Source organism: Fringilla coelebs, assembly GCF_963513975.1.
Source record: "Fringilla coelebs genome assembly, chromosome: 25".
NCBI lineage: Eukaryota > Metazoa > Chordata > Aves > Passeriformes > Fringillidae > Fringilla > Fringilla coelebs.
Window position 1 is genome coordinate 6,100,614 of NC_140051.1, and position 18,802 is coordinate 6,119,415.

Below are 18,802 nucleotides of genomic sequence, written 5' to 3' on the forward strand. Positions count from 1 at the left end.
GGCTTCAGGGGAGATGAGAAAACAGGAGAGGCTACATAGAAAGCTGGGAGCCGGCTGGGAATGGCTCCTGTTTCATTTTTCAGTTGTGTTAATGCCCACAATCCCCCCAAACCTTCCTGTGACACAGCTCTGACCCCAGGACAGAGCCTGGGGCTCTCGGGCACCGAGACACGTCCCAGCACATCACAGCAGGCATCCAGTCCAGGGAGGCCAAGGGTCACAGGCACACCCAGGGTGGGGCAGCTTTCCTGGGGGGTGGGATTGGATGAACTGGTTTCGTCCCTGGGGAGGTCGGCCCAAATCAATTGTTTTTCAGTTCAGCTCAGTTGTAGCAGAATCCTTCATTCCAAAAGGGAAATTTTTCAAATCTCTGCAATTGTCCTCTCCCACTCTTCTTGCTGCCTCCGCACCAGCCAAATACCTCCAAGTGCTGTCTGGAGAGCTGAGACAGACACCAACAGTGCCAGGAAATGGAGCAGCCCAATTTGAAGAGCCTCTGCATAGAAATCCTTGCTCCAGAATGTTTCCTGAACCTGTAGCCACTTTTTCAGCTCTTCCAGAGGCACCACCCAGAGCACTGGGTTGTCCCTTTCCTCCCCATCCCAACGCCGTCCTACTGTGGATCCTTGTGATGCCCTGGGACCACCCAACGTGCTTTGGAGGAGTTGCACAGCTTGGCCTCAGCAGCATGGACGGGCAGGACTTTGCTGCCAACCTGCCCGGATTGCCAAGAAACTGTGCAGCCTCCGGAATTAGGCAGAAAAGTATCAACAAGCAGGAAACCTCAGGGATGCAGCAGGAGCTGTCCTGACATGGTCCTTTCTGCGAGGACAGGACTGTGAGATGCGAGGAGTAATTAAACACAGCTACTGAAAGCTGGCCTTAAAGGATTTAATCTCTGAAATCCAGGCTCTAATTACAGGGCTGCACCAATTCTGACCCTGAACTGATGCGCTAATTTTTAATCGAGTTATTTCTTCCAAGCAGAGCTGTCTCCAGGGGCTCGCCTGGGCAGCAGCGTTAGCTCACAGCTGGGAACGGGCTAACTAGGCCAGCACTGCAGGAATTCTCTGGGATTGTTTTTTCTGCACGTCTCAGTATCATTCCAGCAGGGAACACCAGCAAACCTGTGGGCAGCACATGTGTGTGGGGTGGGGTCAACCACCGTGAGAGGAGCAGGAGGTGGCATGCGAGGCATGGGGCTCATGGTGCCACTGTGTCCAGAGGATGCTGCTGTGACAGTGGGATGGCTATCAGTGCCACTGTGCCCACAGGGATGCTGCTGTGAGAGCAGGATGGTTCATGGTGCCACTGTGCCCACAGGGATGCTGCTGTGAGAGCAGGATGGTTCACGGTGCCACTGTGCCCACAGGGATGCTGCTGTGACAGTGGGATGGCTATCAGTGCCACTGTGCCCACAGGGATGCTGCTGTGACAGTGGGATGGTTCATGGTGCCACTGTGCCCACAGGGATGCTGCGGTGACAGTGGGATGGCTATCAGTGCCACTGTGCCCACAGGGATGCTGCCGTGAGAGTGGGATGGCTCATGGTGCCACTGTGTCCACAGGGATGCTGCTGTGACAGTGGGATGGTTCACAGTGCAACTGTGCCCACAGGGATGCTGCTCTGAGAGCAGGATGGCTCACGGTGCCACTGTGTCCAGAGGATGCTGCTGTGACAGTGGGATGGCTATCAGTGCCACTGTGCCCACAGGGATGCTGCCATGAGAGTGGGATGGCTATCAGTGCCACTGTGCCCACAGGGATGCTGCTGTGAGAGCAGGATGGTTCACGGTGCCACTGTGTCCACAGGGATGCTGCTGTGACAGCAGGATGGTTCACAGTGCCACTGTGCCCACAGGGATGCTGCTGTGAGAGCAGGATGGTTCACAGTGCCACTGTGCCCACAGGGATGCTGCTGTGAGAGCAGGATGGTTCACGGTGCCACTGTGCCCACAGGGATGCTGCTCTGAGAGCAGGATGCTAAACCTGGAGCAGGACATTAATTTGAGAGCACAATGCTAATCTGAGAGTGGGATGATGATCTGAGAGTCGCATGCTAAACTAAGTCTGGCATGCTAAATGAGGAACAGGATTCTAATCCAAGAGTGGGAAGCTAATCTGAGAGTCACATGCTAATCTAAATCTGGGATGCTAAACCAGGAGCAGGATGCTAATCTGAGAGCAGGATGTTAATTTTAGAGAGGGATACTAATCCAAGACCAGAGATGATAATCCAAGAGCAGGATGCCAGTCTGAGAGCAAGATGTTAATTTTAGAGTGGGATACCAATATGAGATCAGGATGCTAATCTTAGAGCAGGATACTAAACTGAGAGTGGGATGTTCCATGGAGAGCAGGATGTTAATCCAAGACTGGGATGCTAATCCAAGCACAGAGATGCCCATTTCCCAACCTGCAGTGCCATCCCTGAAACAAAAGAGACCCCCTTGAAGCATCTCACAGTGGTTCAGTTGTTGTTGCTGTGTGTGGAGGGACAGACCACCACCTCCACCTCCACCCTGAACTGGCCTGGCGCGGGCTGTGCCACATCTCGCTGTGTTATCACCAGGGCTCCACCTCTAATCAGGGCTTCTCGCTCCCAGACAGAGCCGCTGACCTTGATCCCTTCCAGTTCGAGGCCCCTCCATGGCAAAGTCATTCAATTAAGCCCTGGTTCACAGAGAAGGCTAAAAACAAGGCGGGAGGAAAAAAGAAGTGCCCAACAACAACAAAAATCCGCACTCCTGAGAACAATTTCCTTCTATGGATTTTTAAGACCAGCGGCTGGAGAATCACTTTCTCGTTTCTGTGCTGTCTCTCCAGTCAATAAATAAGAGGGAAATAAAGGATTTCAGAGAAAATAGAATGCAGTCAAAAGGTAAATTGTGGTCTTAAAAGCCCCTAAGAGACTGTCACCGACTTTGAAATGTTTCCTAGTTTGAGACCATTTCTTCCTGACTACATGGTTTCCGCTCCTTTATTTGCATCTCTGGGAGGTAATCTTTAAAACTGATTTTCCCCTGGTTGCATTTCATTGGCAAAGAAACTAAACAGGCTGCTGCATTACAGTAATAACATCAACACTGCAGCCACCTTCACCTTAATTATTTCTCTGTCTTGCCAACAGAACCAGTTAAACAAGATTTATATTTGGGTGGGGAGGAGGGGGGTGAAGTGGCAAGTGTGTGGATGGGTGAGATAACCTGGAAAAACCGATTTCTCCCTTGTTATGTGTCACCAGCAGTAAAAAAAAGGTAAAATAATAATAAAAAATACACGAGGTAAAAGGTTTGGGCCATTTAAGTAATAATAATGCCAGCATTTCACCTGTCTTGCTTAATTATTCCTTCTCTCAGCTCTGCCACCTGAACCAGTTTAGATAAGATTTCAGTGTGGATAAAGAGGAAGAACCTGTATTCTCCACAGCAGATAAGCTGCTTTTCCAGTCAAAAGGAAGAGAATACGTCACTAAAGCCTTCCTGCTGCCTACTCCAGATTTATCAACAGCCTCTTAGCAAAAGTCTCACCTCTAAAAGCTTGTGAAGTTTTGCAAAATACTACCAGATAAGAGAGAAGCACTTGTAAAGACAAGAAAGAGGCTGGATGTGCAAAGTAGCTCGTCACAATCCGTGTCCAGCCAACACACGCTCAATGTCACCCCAAAAAGCCCCAGGGAGGGGGAGCCTGTGTTTAAGGAGAGTCCACAGGCACTGTGAAGGTCTCCTTGCACAGGATGTCCAAGCTGCCTTCTGAGCTGTGCTTGAAAGTCAACTCCTTCCAGACCTCCTGCTCTGCTGTTTTAGTTCTCCTTTCCAAGACATCCACGTTCACCTTTGTCCATCAGCAAGGGGCTGACTTGCCAGGAAAAGAGCTTGATGGAACATAAACACATAAAATCTTGGAATCCCAGAATGGTTTGGGTTGGAAGGGACCTTAAAGATCACCTTGTTCCAACTCCCTGCCATGGGCAGGGACACCTTCTACCCAACCAGGTTGCTCCAAGCCTCAAGCTCCAGAAAATCCTATTGCCACCATCCCTCCAATCCACCTTCACCATAAATACAGCTTTGATCTTCCATCTGGTTCTCTGCAGCAGAGACTGACATCACAGAGATGATGGAATCTTCAGAATCCCAGACTGGTTTGGGTTGGGAAGAACCTTAAAACCCATCCAGTTCCCCCCCGCTACCACAGGCAGGGACACCTTCCACCAGACCTAGTTGCTCCAAGCCCCATCCAGCCAAGCCTTGAGCACTTCCAGGGATGGGGCAGCCAGAGCTGCTCTCAGAAATTCTCACAAGGAAAAATTTCTTCCCAATATCCAACCCAAATCTCTGTCAGTTTAAAGCCCTTCCCCCGTGGAGCCCTGTTGGCCCTTGCAGCCAGGGAGAGGAGTTGGGACCCTCCTGCTGCAGGATTGATGATATTTCACCTTATTGGTGGGAGGAATGATGAGCAGGACTCCATGATATCAGAAGGCTAATTGTTGCCCTGATTTTTAAGATTTTCTAAGCTTTCTGGTGTTTACATTCTTGTAACGAACTTTCTTACACACTTTATGTAAATAACTTATTGCTTTACATTTTTATGGAAGAGGAGAAATTTAATAAACTGTTAGTTTGTCCAGTGTCATTGGAGAGGTGGCACTTTCACCCTCCAATCCACTGTCACTTTTGGAAATCTATAAATGTTAGAGTCAGAAAAATAAAAGTCCCTTTTTTACCTTAAAAAGAACAGCAAGTCCGCATCATGTTGTTTCATGTCCTATAGTAACAGCTAATTAATTACTTTATTATACTATATTATTCTATGGTATATTACACCATAATACACTACATCTAAACTGAAACTGCACAAGCACTCAACTGAACAAAATCTTGTGTCTGTCTGCTGACCGACAGTCCGGACACGCACTTGGCCCTGATGGGCCCAGGAAACAAAACCCCATCACTGTGGGTGAACAATCTCCACATTGCATTCTACTTTGGCACAACACAGGAGCAGCAAATGAGAGAGGAATTGTTTGGATCATTCTTTTCTCTGCTTCTCTCAGGTTCAGAGGATGTGAATCCCACACTGCAGGGCTGCAGGTCCAGCAGGCTGACGCCCCCGGGCTGGGATTCACGGCTCTGGGTGCCTGTGCCCGCTGCTCCCGCGGTGCTTGCAGCCAAACCCTGCCAAGCCACGTGTTCCGCTGCTGCCGAGGCGCAGATGGGCCTCGAGGGCCTGTGTGCAAACATTTCCCCACACCTCGAGGCGCCCGTGAAGCCGCGGCAGGCGGCTGGAACCCGGCCATCCGCGGGAGGGGAGCAGCCGTGGGGAGGGCTGGGCTGAGCTGGAGCTGCTGCCGTGGAGGATGAGATGCTCTTGGCTGCTCTGCGCTGCATGACACCTCTGGTACTGCAGAGAAGCATTTTAAAAAGGAGAGAAGCAGCTCCCCAGTACAAAGCCAGGAGTTTTTCCTCTGCTTGTACTGCAGAGTTTACTTTTATTATACAATTTTCACCCTTCATGGCTCAGATGTTTTGCTTGCGTTTCATTGCTGACCCACAGGCCAATCCTCAAAGCAGTATTTGCTCAGGGTTTTGTGTGTGTGTGGCTTTAAAGTTCTTTTTTTAAAAAATAAATTCAGTGTGGGCAAAACTTTTTTTCTTGATTTATGACAGGCAGGGGAGTGATGATGGATTTTTCTGCTGGAAGGCAGGAGAGCAGGAGATGAGGAGGGTGAACCTGAGCAACCTAGGGTAGTGGAAGTTGTCCCTGCCCTGGCAGAAGGCTGGAATGAGGTAACCTTTAAAGTGTCCTCCAACCCAAACCACTGTGGGATTCTGTGACTCTGTGGTGCTTTCTGGGCCATTTTGTACGTGCAGGGCGGAGCAAAGCCCTCACTGCAGGAGTGGTTCTTGTCCCTGTGCACTGCCTGCTGACCCATGGGGGCTGAGAAACTCCCCCCAGGAATCACCTCCCAGCTCTGGGCTTTCCTTTTTCCCAAACCTGGAAGCTAATTGGCTGCTCCTGCTGGATCCAGCAGTGGGGCTGGATTTGGCCCCGTGGCTCTTCCTACAGAGCCACCCTGCTGCTGTTTTTGCTTCTGAGCTCCTCCAGCTTCCCTTCCCCGGCCTTGCCTTCCCACCCTGCCTCATGCCTGATTATATTGGGTCTGCATGTGTAAGTACAGCCTCCTGCCATCCTAATCATCCAAAGTGGCTATTTGAATAACAGTTGTTGGTGCCTGTAGCTTCCTGTAATTTTCCAAAGGAAACAAATCCATGCAGACTGCAATTTTGCGCCTATGAATTTTGAATGAATGTCTCTGAGAGCCTCGATTTCTCTCTGCCTTCTGTCCTCCCCTCCCCTTGCCTGCCTCCCAGGCCCAGCTGAACCAGAGGCTGCCACCAAAGGGGCATAACTGAGTGGCTCCTTTCAAATTCAGGAGGACTTTGGGCTGGGAAGGCTTCATCCCTCCCAGAATGGACACCGAAATATCGTGGCATGGGCAGAGCTTGCTTGGGGGAAGGCTGAGTTGCACCCAATCCATGGGAACAAATTTGCTCCAGAGCAGGACAAAGCAGAGCATGGAAGAGGAAGCATCATTTGAGCATCAGGTGTCAGGATTTTGTTTTGTGTTGTTACCTCCAAAGTAATTCTGGGAGGTCCCTGACTACCCAGCTCTGATGGTACCCATGCTTTGGGGTGTTCCTGCTGGCCAAGCTCTTCACCTTCTAACTCAGAGCAGCTGGAGGACATTTCTCTAGAGCTGATCTTCCTGATGGCAACTGTCCCTATTTATTGTGGAATAATGGAATGGTTTGGGTTGGAAGGGGCCTTAAGACTCATCTCATTCCACTCCTCTGCCATGGGCAGGGACACCTTCCACTGTCTCAGGCTGCTCCAAGTCCTGTCCAAGCTGGCCTTGGACACTTCCAGGGGTTGGGCAGCTTCTGTCAGCTCCTGTCCCAAGGTCTCCACACCCTCACAGGGAAGAATTTCTTCCCAATATCCAACCCAAACCCACTCTGTTTTATTTTAAAACCATTATAACCTTCTCCCTCTCAAGTTTCCCCTCCTGTTCCTCTGTGTGCCATTTTACGACACTGAGAGTTCTCCTTTTTTATGACATTGTTTTTAAAGTGTTTTTATCACCTGGTTTTATTACAAAATTACCGTAGAGCACCCCAAGTGCTATAGGAGCGAGGAGGGAGAGCGGCTCTGGAAATGCAGCAAGTCTTTCCTGAACAGCTTGCAGGCTCGCCAGGGAAGGGGCTGTGATTTGGTGACGGATGGAGTGCTTGTTATCCAGTATATTTTTATCCATACATATATAAAGCACTTTGTGATCCCAGCGGATACAAGGCACTATATAAATGTAAATCATTATCATTATCATTAAATACCTTCTGTATCTTTTAAACCTACCAGTTGGAATCAGATATGTATGGGGCAGCTGCTATCTGGGTTTTGTTGGGGAACCAAATGTAAGAGCTGCGATTTTTGTCTTCGTTAGCAATTAAATGGGATCTCATGAAAGACTCTTATTTTTCCATCGCAATTTTTTCATGCTGCCACTGATTTGAAAGTCACTTCTCACCCACTAGGAGAAATCACTGCAGAATTCCCTAGCAACAACCTGAATAAGAAACAGCCACCTTGGGCATGAGGATGTTCCTGGATTATCCGAACCCACCGCAGGCTGTCCGGCCCTCATCGCCATGAGGATGGGGAGAGGATCCTCGGGGTCACGGGGAGGAGAGTTCAGCTCCTCCATGATTTATGACTCAGTGGAGATTATAGACACTTGTCTCCACAACTGTGACTCTGCAGTGTTTCTGCTTGGCCCCTGCCCAAACCTGGGAATGAGTGACTGCACTGAGCTCCTGGATGCCCTCCTGTCGCAGCTGGAGCTGCGGTGAGCACAGGGACTGTACCCATGACCCAAGGGCTCCTGTTCCTGCCTCACCCTGCTCCTTTTTCCTGCTCTTTAAGGGAGAGATTTGAGCCTGAGGGATCTGAAGGATTGCACATGGAGGCTTTGGCACCACAGAAATGACCCCAGGCTGTGTGTGTTTCCATTGAGACCATAAATGACCCAATTCCCTTTCTGCCCATAGGACAAGCCAAGCAGGCAGCACTCTGGGAGCCCCTTCCCTGAATTTCTTCCCCTGTTTGGTTGCTAAAGCCTGTCTTCCTCCCTGCACTTCCAGCAAAGCCACCCAGTGGCTCTCTGTGGCACCCAGCTTCTCTCTGTGGGAATTAATTTCCAGATGCATTATCCCAAATCCTGGAATGGTTTGAGTTGGAAGTCCCTTCCCCTGCCATGGGAAGGGACACATTCCACCAGACCAGGTTGCTTCAAGCCCTGTCCAACCTGGCCTTAAACATCATGTTTTGGAGTCAGGAGCCTGCTCTAAGATAAAAGTGAACGTTTCAGTGCATTTTTTTATCCTTCAATGTTCCACTGGCATTTCCCAAAGGGAAGTGACTGATGCAGGGTCAGGCTACACTCAGAACGTAGTGAAGGGCAGGTCCTGGCCCCAGAGACAGGGGATCAGTTGTTCTGAGCCCCCAAGGGACCATCATCAACAGTTTTTTGTTTCCCCTTGTCATAACAACCAAGAGGATGGATTTAAAAATCTTGGATGTGTCATGAGTCTGAGCCCTGGCCTTTAAACCCCACTAACCTGCAAGCAGTGGCTTGCAAAGGTTTTGCAATATTTAGTTAATGGAACAAGGCTTTTCCTAGTTCTCTATTTTTTCCCCATTTTTTTCATTCTATTTTCCCCAGCCTCTCAGGAACTGCAGCCTCCTGCTGCCCAGGGGAAATCTTCCATTTAGCTACATTTTCCTTTCTCATTTCATGCTGTAATGGGGATTCATCATAGGTGTTAAATCCATAATTTGCCATGAATCCCTTGTCTCTCTCTGTGGAGGTCAGAGTTGAGTTTAAAGGAGCCGGATATTGTGGCTTTGTGGCTGTCCCTGTGGGAGAGCACTGGCCCAGTTCCCTGGAGCAGGAGTCTGGAGAGTCCTGGGTGGGTCATCCAATGCCATGTCCACAGACTTTCCACCTCTCTTTGCCCATTGAAGGGGGCAAATTTGAGCACATCAGGCACCTTTAATGTCAAAAAAAGAGTACTAGCACCTTCCAGAGGGTCATTTGTCCATCTTGGCATGCGAGAAATATCCTAAGGCAGGAGAGATTATTCTCCTGTTAATTACCAAGGGCACCCACAGGTCATTAAGACACGACCATCCAGTTTTAGAGCCCAGCTGAAGGCAGAAGGAATGCCACAGCTCCCAGCCCATCCCAGCGCTCCTGCAGGATGGGAGGCTGGCATCCATCACACTGACAGGGGCACCGGGAATGCACTGTGATGGATGTGTAACAGAGAGATTCCTTCACCGCCAGCTGGGAGATGCTGGCTGAGCTGGGAGCTGAGCTGGGAGCTGAGCTGGGACGCCTGAACCTTCCAACGATGAGAGAGAAGCTCAGGCACAGTGGGGCAAGGCTGGACAACCCTTCACGGAGCAGGGAAAGGCAAGACAAGCAAAAAGGGCTGGCCAAGCTCTTGGAACCAGGAAACAACATTCCTGCAGGCTGGGCACGGGCAGGGGGCTGGCATCCCTTCAGGCAGCCTCTCCCAGAGCGGCTCCTCCGCTTTCGCGGCCTTGCCCTGCCCTGCCTTGCGGAGCCACCGCTTCATTTGTCACCCGGGCGATCGATAGCCGAGCGGGGGCTGTCGCTCAGGTGATGTCACGCTCCGAGAGCCTCGTTCTTCTCTGCCGGCTGACAAGGGAGAGGCGGTCAATACTCGTGTCAGGTCACTAACAACCCGCCGGGCTACCGGCGCTGCAGTCGGCATCGCATCCGTGCGCAGCTGGGAGAGGCACAAAGGGGCTGCTGTGAGCACAGATGCAGAGGAGCACGGGCAGGATGCAGATGGGGGAGCTGGGGCTTGATTGGCAAGAGGGAGAACGGTGCGTAGGAGTGAAAGCAAAGCGAGGTTTGCTCGTGCAGAATGTGAGGTGTCAGCGGTTCAACAGCGCATGAAGCAAAATAATGCTCGCTGTCCACGGGCATCCCAGGGAGCTGGAGATGCTGGGTGCAGCAGAGGGAAAGGCTGGTGTGATGTGGAGGGAGCTGCTGGCCCCCAGCTGGCTTGTGCAGATGACATGCAGAGGGGTCGTGCCCAGAGTAGGTTGTGCCCAGGCTGTAGGCACAGGAACGAGTGGTGAGCACAGCAGCACAGAGGGGTCCTGACATCAGCACCCCCACATCATTTCACAGCACCCTCATGGCCATCACAGCCAGAGTAACGGGGGCCAGGGCAGTGGCAGAGCCAGCATAAGAGGCTGCGAAGAGACAAAGGGATGACTAAAGACAGGAGGATTTTTTATCAGCCCTTTGTGCTTTGCATCCATCAGGTCAGCCCAGCCCAGCAGACTGCAGAGAGAAGCCAAATGCTTCGTGTTCGATAAAACCACGGGTCAGAACCACGATGCCCTCCCTGCATCGAGACAAGGAATCACAGATTGGTGCAGGAACACGAACATTCATCATTTCTATCTGTGTCTCTTCCTATTTACTCTCTGGTACTTCAGAGTGCAGGTAGGAATGCTGGTGTGGCTCTGAGGGCTTTGATGGGAGAGGCGGCATCAGTCAACCCCAGGGCATTTAGGAAAGACAAGGTTTGTAAGAACAGTATGAGCCCATCTGGAGCAGGGTTTGAGGGACCAGAGGCAGCATCTGCTTAATGCCGGCCTGGCCCTGCTGAACTTCCCCTGATGTGACTGAACAGCAGTCCCTGTCCTGTGGGGAGGCACATGGACCCGGCAGAGGTCCCACAGAAGATGCTTCAAGGGCTGGAGCCCCTCTGCTCTGGAGCCAGGTTGGGAGAGCTGGGGGTGCTCATCTGGAGAGGAGGAGGTTCCATGGAGAGCTCAGAGCCCCTGCCAGGGCCTAAAGGGCCTCCAGGAGAGCTGGAGAAGGAATTGTTCCCTGTGAGGGTGCTGAGGCCCTGGCACAGGGTGTCCAGAGCAGCTGTGGCTGCCCCTGGATCCCTGGGAGTATCCAAGGCCAGGCTGGTGGGGACTTGGAGCAACCTGGGATAATGGAAGAGCAAGGAAGCAGAGCTAAAGGATCTTTAATATCCCTTCCAATCCAAAGCATTCCATGGTTCTATTATATTTGTAATTTTTAATGTCTGTAAGGTGAAACAAACCCCTTCCTTAGCCTTCCTCTACCCATGTTTGCACGACTGCAATGTTGTTACTCCACTACTGTGACCCTGGCAGAGCCTGAGGTGGGTGGCTCTGTCCCACAGAGAGTTTCATCGTGGCACCCACCACCAGCCCAAATGTACTTACTGGGGATGTAAAGATGTAATTTTGCTTGTCTCCTTTGAAGTAAGGAGATCAGAGCTCATACAGATGCTGCCTTCCCTTCTCCTCCTCCTCACAGACAGGGTGCAAACCCCTCCAGAATGGGGGAAGCAGCAATTCCCAACACCCAGGTGAAATGTTGCAGTAAGGTAGAAAAATTATAAAAGAAATTCCTCATGAAATCAAGCCTGCTCTGTTAAATAGATGGCTGGCCTTGTCAAGCTAGCACTTAGCAAGTTCCCATGTGAAATCAATCCTGGAGTGAGCAGTTCGTTAACACAACAATCTATTCCTGGGTGAGAAACACCTAACACCTGCATAAACATTAAACCTATCCCATGAAAACCAGTGAAGAAAATATGTAAACAATTGAAGAGTAGAGAGATTTGATAGACAAGTAAAGTACCTTTTACTAACCAATAAAGTAATTGGAAGAAAGCTGCTAACCCATTGGAGTCACACATGAGCTCTATAAAAATGAGTCACATGGATAAAGTAGGGGCTTTTTCCACCATGAAGAAAATGGAGTTTTGTGTAATTTATTCCAATAGTGAAACCCACCTAGGGAGATCCCAAGACCCAGTTTTTAGCTCTCTCTGTGGTCTGTTTTCCAGCTCTAGACTGCTCAAGGCGGCAGCTGCCTTTCACCTCTGAGCCCCTGGGTCTGGCAGGAATGGTCAATCCTATGGAGATGTCTTCCCACCCCAGAGCCACACAGGGATGAGAGCAAGGAAACCTGGCCACCCTCTGCTATCAGAAGGAGCTGGCTCAGAGAGCTGTAAACTTAAGCTGCTCAGACACGACATCAAATATTTAGGTTATTTGGGATTTGCGCTCGATTGTTTGATGTTTCTGTTTCATTCCCAGTAGAGCCACTTGCTGTTTTGCCACTGAAAATATTCCCAGCAGAAAATGCAGCTTTGTGAAGACCTAAAGTTGTTCAAGGAGAAGAGACTGTCTGGAAGAAAATGATCACATTTTCATCACTTTTTTTTCTTCCTTTCTTTTTTTTTTTTTTTTGTTTTGTTCTGAATTGACATGCCAGCTCTACATGCTCTGAATTTTGCATTCAGAGAATTGAATTCTTTTAAAAAGTGTGGAAAAAGGTTTCCAAGCTGAACTGTTTCTGGATTTGAAACATCACCTTCTCACTTTTTTTCTTGCAGCTCAGCATTACAAACAAATGTTGAGAAAGGGCATTTACCCAGGACATAACCTCTTTATTTCCTGATCAAACTCCACTAAAGAGCTTGAAAGCTGGGAAATGCAGATGTCTCAAGCTGCCAACCATCGTTTTGGTAATGAAAATGCTTATTCTGCTCTGCAGGGGAGGACTGGAAAAACTTGGCAAGAAAGAGGATTGGAATAAAATAAAAAAATAAAATAAAAAGAGGAAAATGGCTGTGATTGAATGTGGATGCACTTGACACCCCAGTGACCCTCCTCCTGTCCCTGCCTTGTGCCATTGTAAAGAGACAGGAGCTCTCACTTCAAATTAACTTAATCTGTAGAGTTAAATAATTCATGTTGATTTAAGAAAGCTTTATTCCTAATGGGACACATGTGAAGACAGAGTTAATATTAGAAGAGGCCGTGGAGGGGAGAGGGAATTAGACTATAAAAGGTGAAGGTACAAGTTAATTGCCTATCAATTATTCACCTTAAGTCTCTGGAAGTAGCTCCCCTGCCTCCCTCCTCACACCCTCATATTGCCTTTTCCTGCTTGTGGCCAATTTCCCACTGGCACCTCTGGGACCAACCTTTCCCCTGTGCCAAGTAAGTGATGCCTGGGAGCCACCTGGGACAGCCTGAGGTGTGTGGCTGGTGATGCCTCAGGTTTAGCTTTTACATTTTGCAGATTCTGTGCTGCTTCATATTAGGGATGGTGAGCTCTGTGCACAAAGGGAGACAAAACAATTCCTGCTCCAGCTGGGGACCAAGGACAAATGATCCAAATCTCAGGCCCAAGAGCACAAACAACATGGCCTGAAGAGAGAAAAACAAGCAGGGTGGGACTGCAGGGGCTAAAGCTATAACTGGACAATTAACTCCAACATGCAAATGGAGCAGAACTTATAAAAGTGTGAGACCTCATGACTGGCTGTCCATTTTTGTGACCATTTTGGTTCATCTTGGGTGCAGCCCTGGCTGGGCTCTTGTGCTGCCCAAGGTGGATCCATAGAGGCCTTTTAACAAATCCCTGCTTTATTCTTTAACTCCATCTAATCTCTGTTCTAGGGCAGCCTTCACAACGCATCACCAGGCTGGAGGTGCTGCCTCTCCTGCTGGGGAGGACAGACCAGGACAGCCTTGGGATGCTCCTGCCAAGGTGCCATGAAGGAGAGGAATTTCCCAACACCTCGTCATCCATCTGCTTCATTGCCCTGGTTGCTCCATCATCCGGGCATGGTGGGTCCTGCCAGCGCTGGTTACCACAGGCCAAGGTGTCACCACATGCAGGAGAATCAGGACTCCTGGACAACTAACCAATATGATTAGGCAGAAGCCCCTTATTGTTTACATTATGCACTTATTTATATATTCTAACCCTGCTGCACACGTTGATCACGCATCTCTTGATTGGTGCCTCTAGCTTGTCCACGCATTCTGCACACACTTCTCAGAATATGTCATTGCTTACAGCCCAGGTGGTTCACCACCCTCCTTTATCTAGTTCTTGTGGTCTTGGAATTCTGTTTCTCAGTTGCTTCTTTCTTAATTTAGCACAATTTATGTCTTAATAACCTTGATGAATCCCAGAGGGCTCTAAGTTGTTCAGATACGTTGCTACAACCACAGGCCGGGGTGTCACTGCGGGCTAAGATGTCATCGCAGGCTAAGATGTAACTGCAGACTGACATGTCACTGCAGGCTGAGGTGACACTGCAGGCCAAGGTGTCACCACAGGCCCAGTCATGGCAGGCTGAGGTGCCACCACAGGCCCAGGTGTCACTGCAGGCCCAAGTGTCATGGCAGGCCCAGGTGTGACCACAGGCCGAGATGTCACGGCAGGCTGAGGTGACACTGCAGGCCAAGGTGTCACTGCAGGCCAAGGTGTCACCACAGGCCCAGCCATGGCAGGCAGAAATGTCACTTCAGGCCCAGGTGTCACCACAGGCTGAGATGTCACCGCAGGCCCAGGTGTCATGGCAGGCTGAGGTGTCACGGCAGGCCGAGCTGTGACCACGCTGTGGCCACGTCGGCACCGCGAGCCAGGGCTCCCCTCTCCCTCCCTGCTCCCTCCCAGGGAAACCAAAGCTCTCTTCAAAGTTTCTCCTCGCTTGGCTGCCTCCGAGATCTGGGAACTCAACGCTAATTAACGTGTCTGCAAATCCCAGCTCGGCTGCCGGGGCCTCAAATTCCTTCACGGTCCCGCGAGTGCAGAAGGATCCACGAGCGAGCCCTCTGGCTCCTCAAGCTACACGGCTGGCAGATGCATATTTTAACAACACACATCTGTTGGCAATATAATCTCTTGTATTTGCCCTCCCTGCTCTGAGCTTTGATGGAAGACTGGAGGGAACTCTCCAGTGGTTACAGCCAAAGTGTTTGCTTTGCAATTTCGCTCGATTGCTGCCTGATTTTATTTTTAAATTTCTCCAAGTCCTAATCAGGCTCTTACTTTATTTAATTAATACCCTGGCTTAGTTAAATAGATCATAAATTAAGCAGCCCTGCCATTAGAGATGTACCAGGTAGCAAATAGCCCTCCAGTGGCTTCCCAGAGCCTGCCTGGCTTGGGCTCCCCTGCCAAACTGCCTTGACATCCTTTGTTTGCAGAAAATCTGGATGCCTCCATATGGCCCAAATCCCATCCCATCAGATTTATCAACCTTCCCTGCTTGAGGCAGATATCCCGAGGAGATGGGGCAGGGATTCCTTCCCCAGAGAGTTTGGGCAATGGTTGGAGGGAAGGTGTCCCTCACCTGGAGAAGGGGAGCCCTCCAGCTTTGGGATGCATTAACAACATTTCCCAGCAATATTTGTCCCTGGAACTCCACAAAGAAAAGACTTTCCCTGATGCTGATGACAGTAATAGGCTCGTCTGTTTGAGTGTTTGGACTTCCAAGGCTATGGAATGATCTGTTCCACTACATTTAACCATGTAGATTTGAAAACAATGTGACAAAACCTTAAATATTTAATTAAAATCTGGTGTAGCTCAGCATCTGAGCAGGGAGGTAGGAGGCATCAGCCCCATAAAGCTGTTGTCAGACATGAATGACAGCAGCTGGAGCCTGAATCTGGAGGCATTAGGGGATTTCTTGATACCAAGGAAGTGGAAAATCTGGCAAGGATGGACAAGGCAGCAGCAACACATACAAAAAACCAGGCAGGGCCAGAGAACAAGGCTGGGGGTGATAGAGTGGGATAGAGTTCCCCAGAAATGCCTCTAACCCCCAGGTGGCTGAAGAGCCTTGAGTCACTGAGAAACCAGCAGCAGATGCTGGCTCCCAGCCACCAGAGCCCCCAGCCACCAGAGCCCCCCAGCTCTGCCTCAGCTGTGCTCAATCACTTCCCAGAGAGCTGCATGGTTTGCACCCTGCTCCAGGGATGCCTCAGGGATCCTCTCCTGCCCAGGGGAAGTCTGCAGCCTCAGTGAAGCTGGGCAGACTGGGATGAAGGAAGCCCCCCAGGCATCTTCCTGTGAGTAGCTCAGGCAGCCTGGCACATCCAACCCAGGGAGATGAAATCTGGGAGATCCAGCTCCCTCCAGACACAGCTGCTTAGCTCACAACTACAGCAGGCCCACACACTGCATGCTAAGAGCAGGCATACCTGCACAGCTGCTGGTGCTGCACATCTGGAAGCACCAGAAATGTCTCTCCCCCTTCACAGACACACGTCACCCCCCTGTCATGCAGTGAGTTTAGCCTGACAGGCTGCACATTGTTCCCAGCTGTCAGAAACACGGGGGCTTAAGGCTTCTACTCTTCATGTGCCACATCTGTCCCCTCCACTGGGGTGGCTAAAACACAGAGCACAGGTCCCACAGCAGCCCCTGCCTTCGCTGCCAGCACAGGACACCCCACCCCAAAGGAGCAGTGTGAGCTGCTGATCACCACCCCCCTGAAAAGGTGGGATCATCACTCCTACCTCCCCAATCAGCCTGAAATGTCATAGAATCACACAATTTCCTGAGCTGCAAGGGACCCACAAGGTCGAGTCCAACCCCAGACACCCCAACAATCCCACCCTGTCCATCCCCGAGAGTGTTGTGCAAATGCTCCTGGAGCTCTGGCAGCCTTGGGGTTGTGACCACTTTTCCCCCCTCAGAACATCTGCATAAATACCCCTAAAGTTAAAGATGAGCTACCAGTCAGTTCCAAACCCACACTGGCTCATCGATTTGGCCTAAATTGAACATGCTGTAACTTTAATTTTCCTAAAAGGAAAACACTCTGCAAATATAAGTTGCTGAACATCTTAGGTAAATGTACCAATTAGCAACTACTATGTATATCCACATAAACATTAACTACCATCTATTCAACACATTCCATAACCCCAAAGATAATAACGATTTCCTTTTGATCCATAAAAACATCTCTCTGCTCAATCAACGCTTCGCAGCAGCTCTGACGTACGCCCTGGGACTAAATTAGTTTTGAAATCTTTAGCTCTAATTAAATAACATTATTTCTTTTGTCTGGCTCCCGCAATGTATTCTGCTTTCACGACAGAAGGAGGGAGCCCAGGCAAAGGAGGGGTTGTCGGTGAGCAAGACAACGTTCCCCTTTCCTATTCATTTCCAGGATTATTTCATGTATGGGCACATGTCAGAGCTCTGAGCTGCTGCCAAGGGTTGATTGAGAAGAAGGAGGAATCAAAAGAAAATCATCATTATCATCAGGGTCAGGGAAGGAAGGGATGGCAGCTGTGAAAGTTGGGGAGTAGGGAATGTTGTAGGGTTGTGGAGGGAGGAAAACAAATGCAGGGGAAATTGCAAACCAGGAATTGGAACTCATTTTCATAGTGCAGACTCCAGTGAGGTGCACCTTCGACCGCAGCTGGTACTTTAATTCACTTCTTTTGGCTGCTTAAAGCTAATCAGTGTTGATCTGACTAAAAGCACAGAAATTCTTGATTTGGACCTCTTTAAAATGAGGGTTTTTTCCCTCCCTAGAAACTAACCAGGAATAAAAACAACAAGGAAAAAAGAAATCCAATCTTCAATTTAAACAAACTTAAAGATGCAAATGGTTTCACTTTGAGGGTTGAATAATCAGGATGAATCTGGGAGCAGCAATACAGACTGGGTTTTGTCCAAGCTGCTTAAGAAAAATACCATTTTCATTAACTTCTCTGAAGCCACGTCCATGCCGGGAAGCCTCGCTGACGTGCCTGCCTTTTCCCAGCACTCCTGTGGGGAGAGCCTCCCTCCTGCTCTGCCAGATGGCCAACAAAGCCCTCCAGCTCTACCAGTGCTCCCCACCCACCTCCCACAAAAAAATGTCCTCTACATGATTTTGGGAGCCACTTCCTGTTTGCAATTCCAGGTAATATCCTCCTGTGCTGCTCATGGGAAAGATGAATTACTGAGAAATGCAGGATGATAAAATATTAGTATGTAGATAGTTTAAAAATACTGCATGGTATGAAACCAGTCTTTCCTCAGGGGGTGGAGTCGTCCCGGTCCTGTAGGCAGGGTAATGCATAAGTGATGACACTGACACTCTTCATATCCTTAAATTTATGGACAGACTCTCTTGAATTGGGGCATAAATCCATAAAGCTGAAGTGCCAAACACTTGGTGGCTGTGTTACTCCTAGAACTGTCATACTCCACCCCAGAGCTGCTTCACTCCCCAAGCAGCTTCCTTTGATCCTGTTCTCAGGATTGAGCTGCTCCCCCACTGCTCTCACCATGAATCCATTCCCAGCCCTCTTGATCCAGCAGCAACACATTTTGTCAAAAGCTACTCAGTGTGACCATGAGGGCAGTGAAACCCCAACAAACACGAGGGTGTGAGGAGGCAGGACTCACCGAGGACGGTCAGCCGGGCAGGTCTGGATCGGATGGCGGCTTGGATGGCCTGGCACTCGTACACAGCGTCATCCTGGAGGTCAGCTCGCAGGATCTTCAGGTGGTGCTGGCCTGACAGATGGTCTCCTACGACCAGATAGCGTGGGTAACCTGCCCAAGGCAAAGCACAGGTCAGGAGGCAGCTGGTGTGGGCACACGGTTTGTGGGGATTGGGGTGGGGCTGAGCCTCATCCCCCGTGGGTGCAGCTGTGAGCAGCACTGACAGCACTGAGCCATGGAGAGCCCAGGAGAGCTGAGCAAGCACAGAGGGAACAGAGGGCACACAGGTGTAAGGCATGGACAGGAGGGGTGGGAAAGGCTGGGCTAAAGAACAGGGAGGGCTGAGCTTTAAACCTTCTGAAGGGGTGTGCTGTGACTGTGCCTGGGTTGAAG

General features: G+C 50.0%; 1 protein-coding gene across 1 annotated transcript in view; it reads right to left on the bottom strand.

Annotated features, from left to right (window-relative positions):
• Positions 1–18,802, bottom strand: part of KIRREL3 (kirre like nephrin family adhesion molecule 3) — a gene marked incomplete at both ends in the record, with an annotated part of 375,278 nt that overhangs the window by 84,616 nt on the left and 271,860 nt on the right. The window contains one exon of the mRNA XM_084221395.1: positions 18,371–18,520. Coding sequence (XP_084077521.1) covers positions 18,371–18,520 — 150 coding nt within the window. The remainder of the gene's footprint in view (positions 1–18,370; positions 18,521–18,802) is intronic.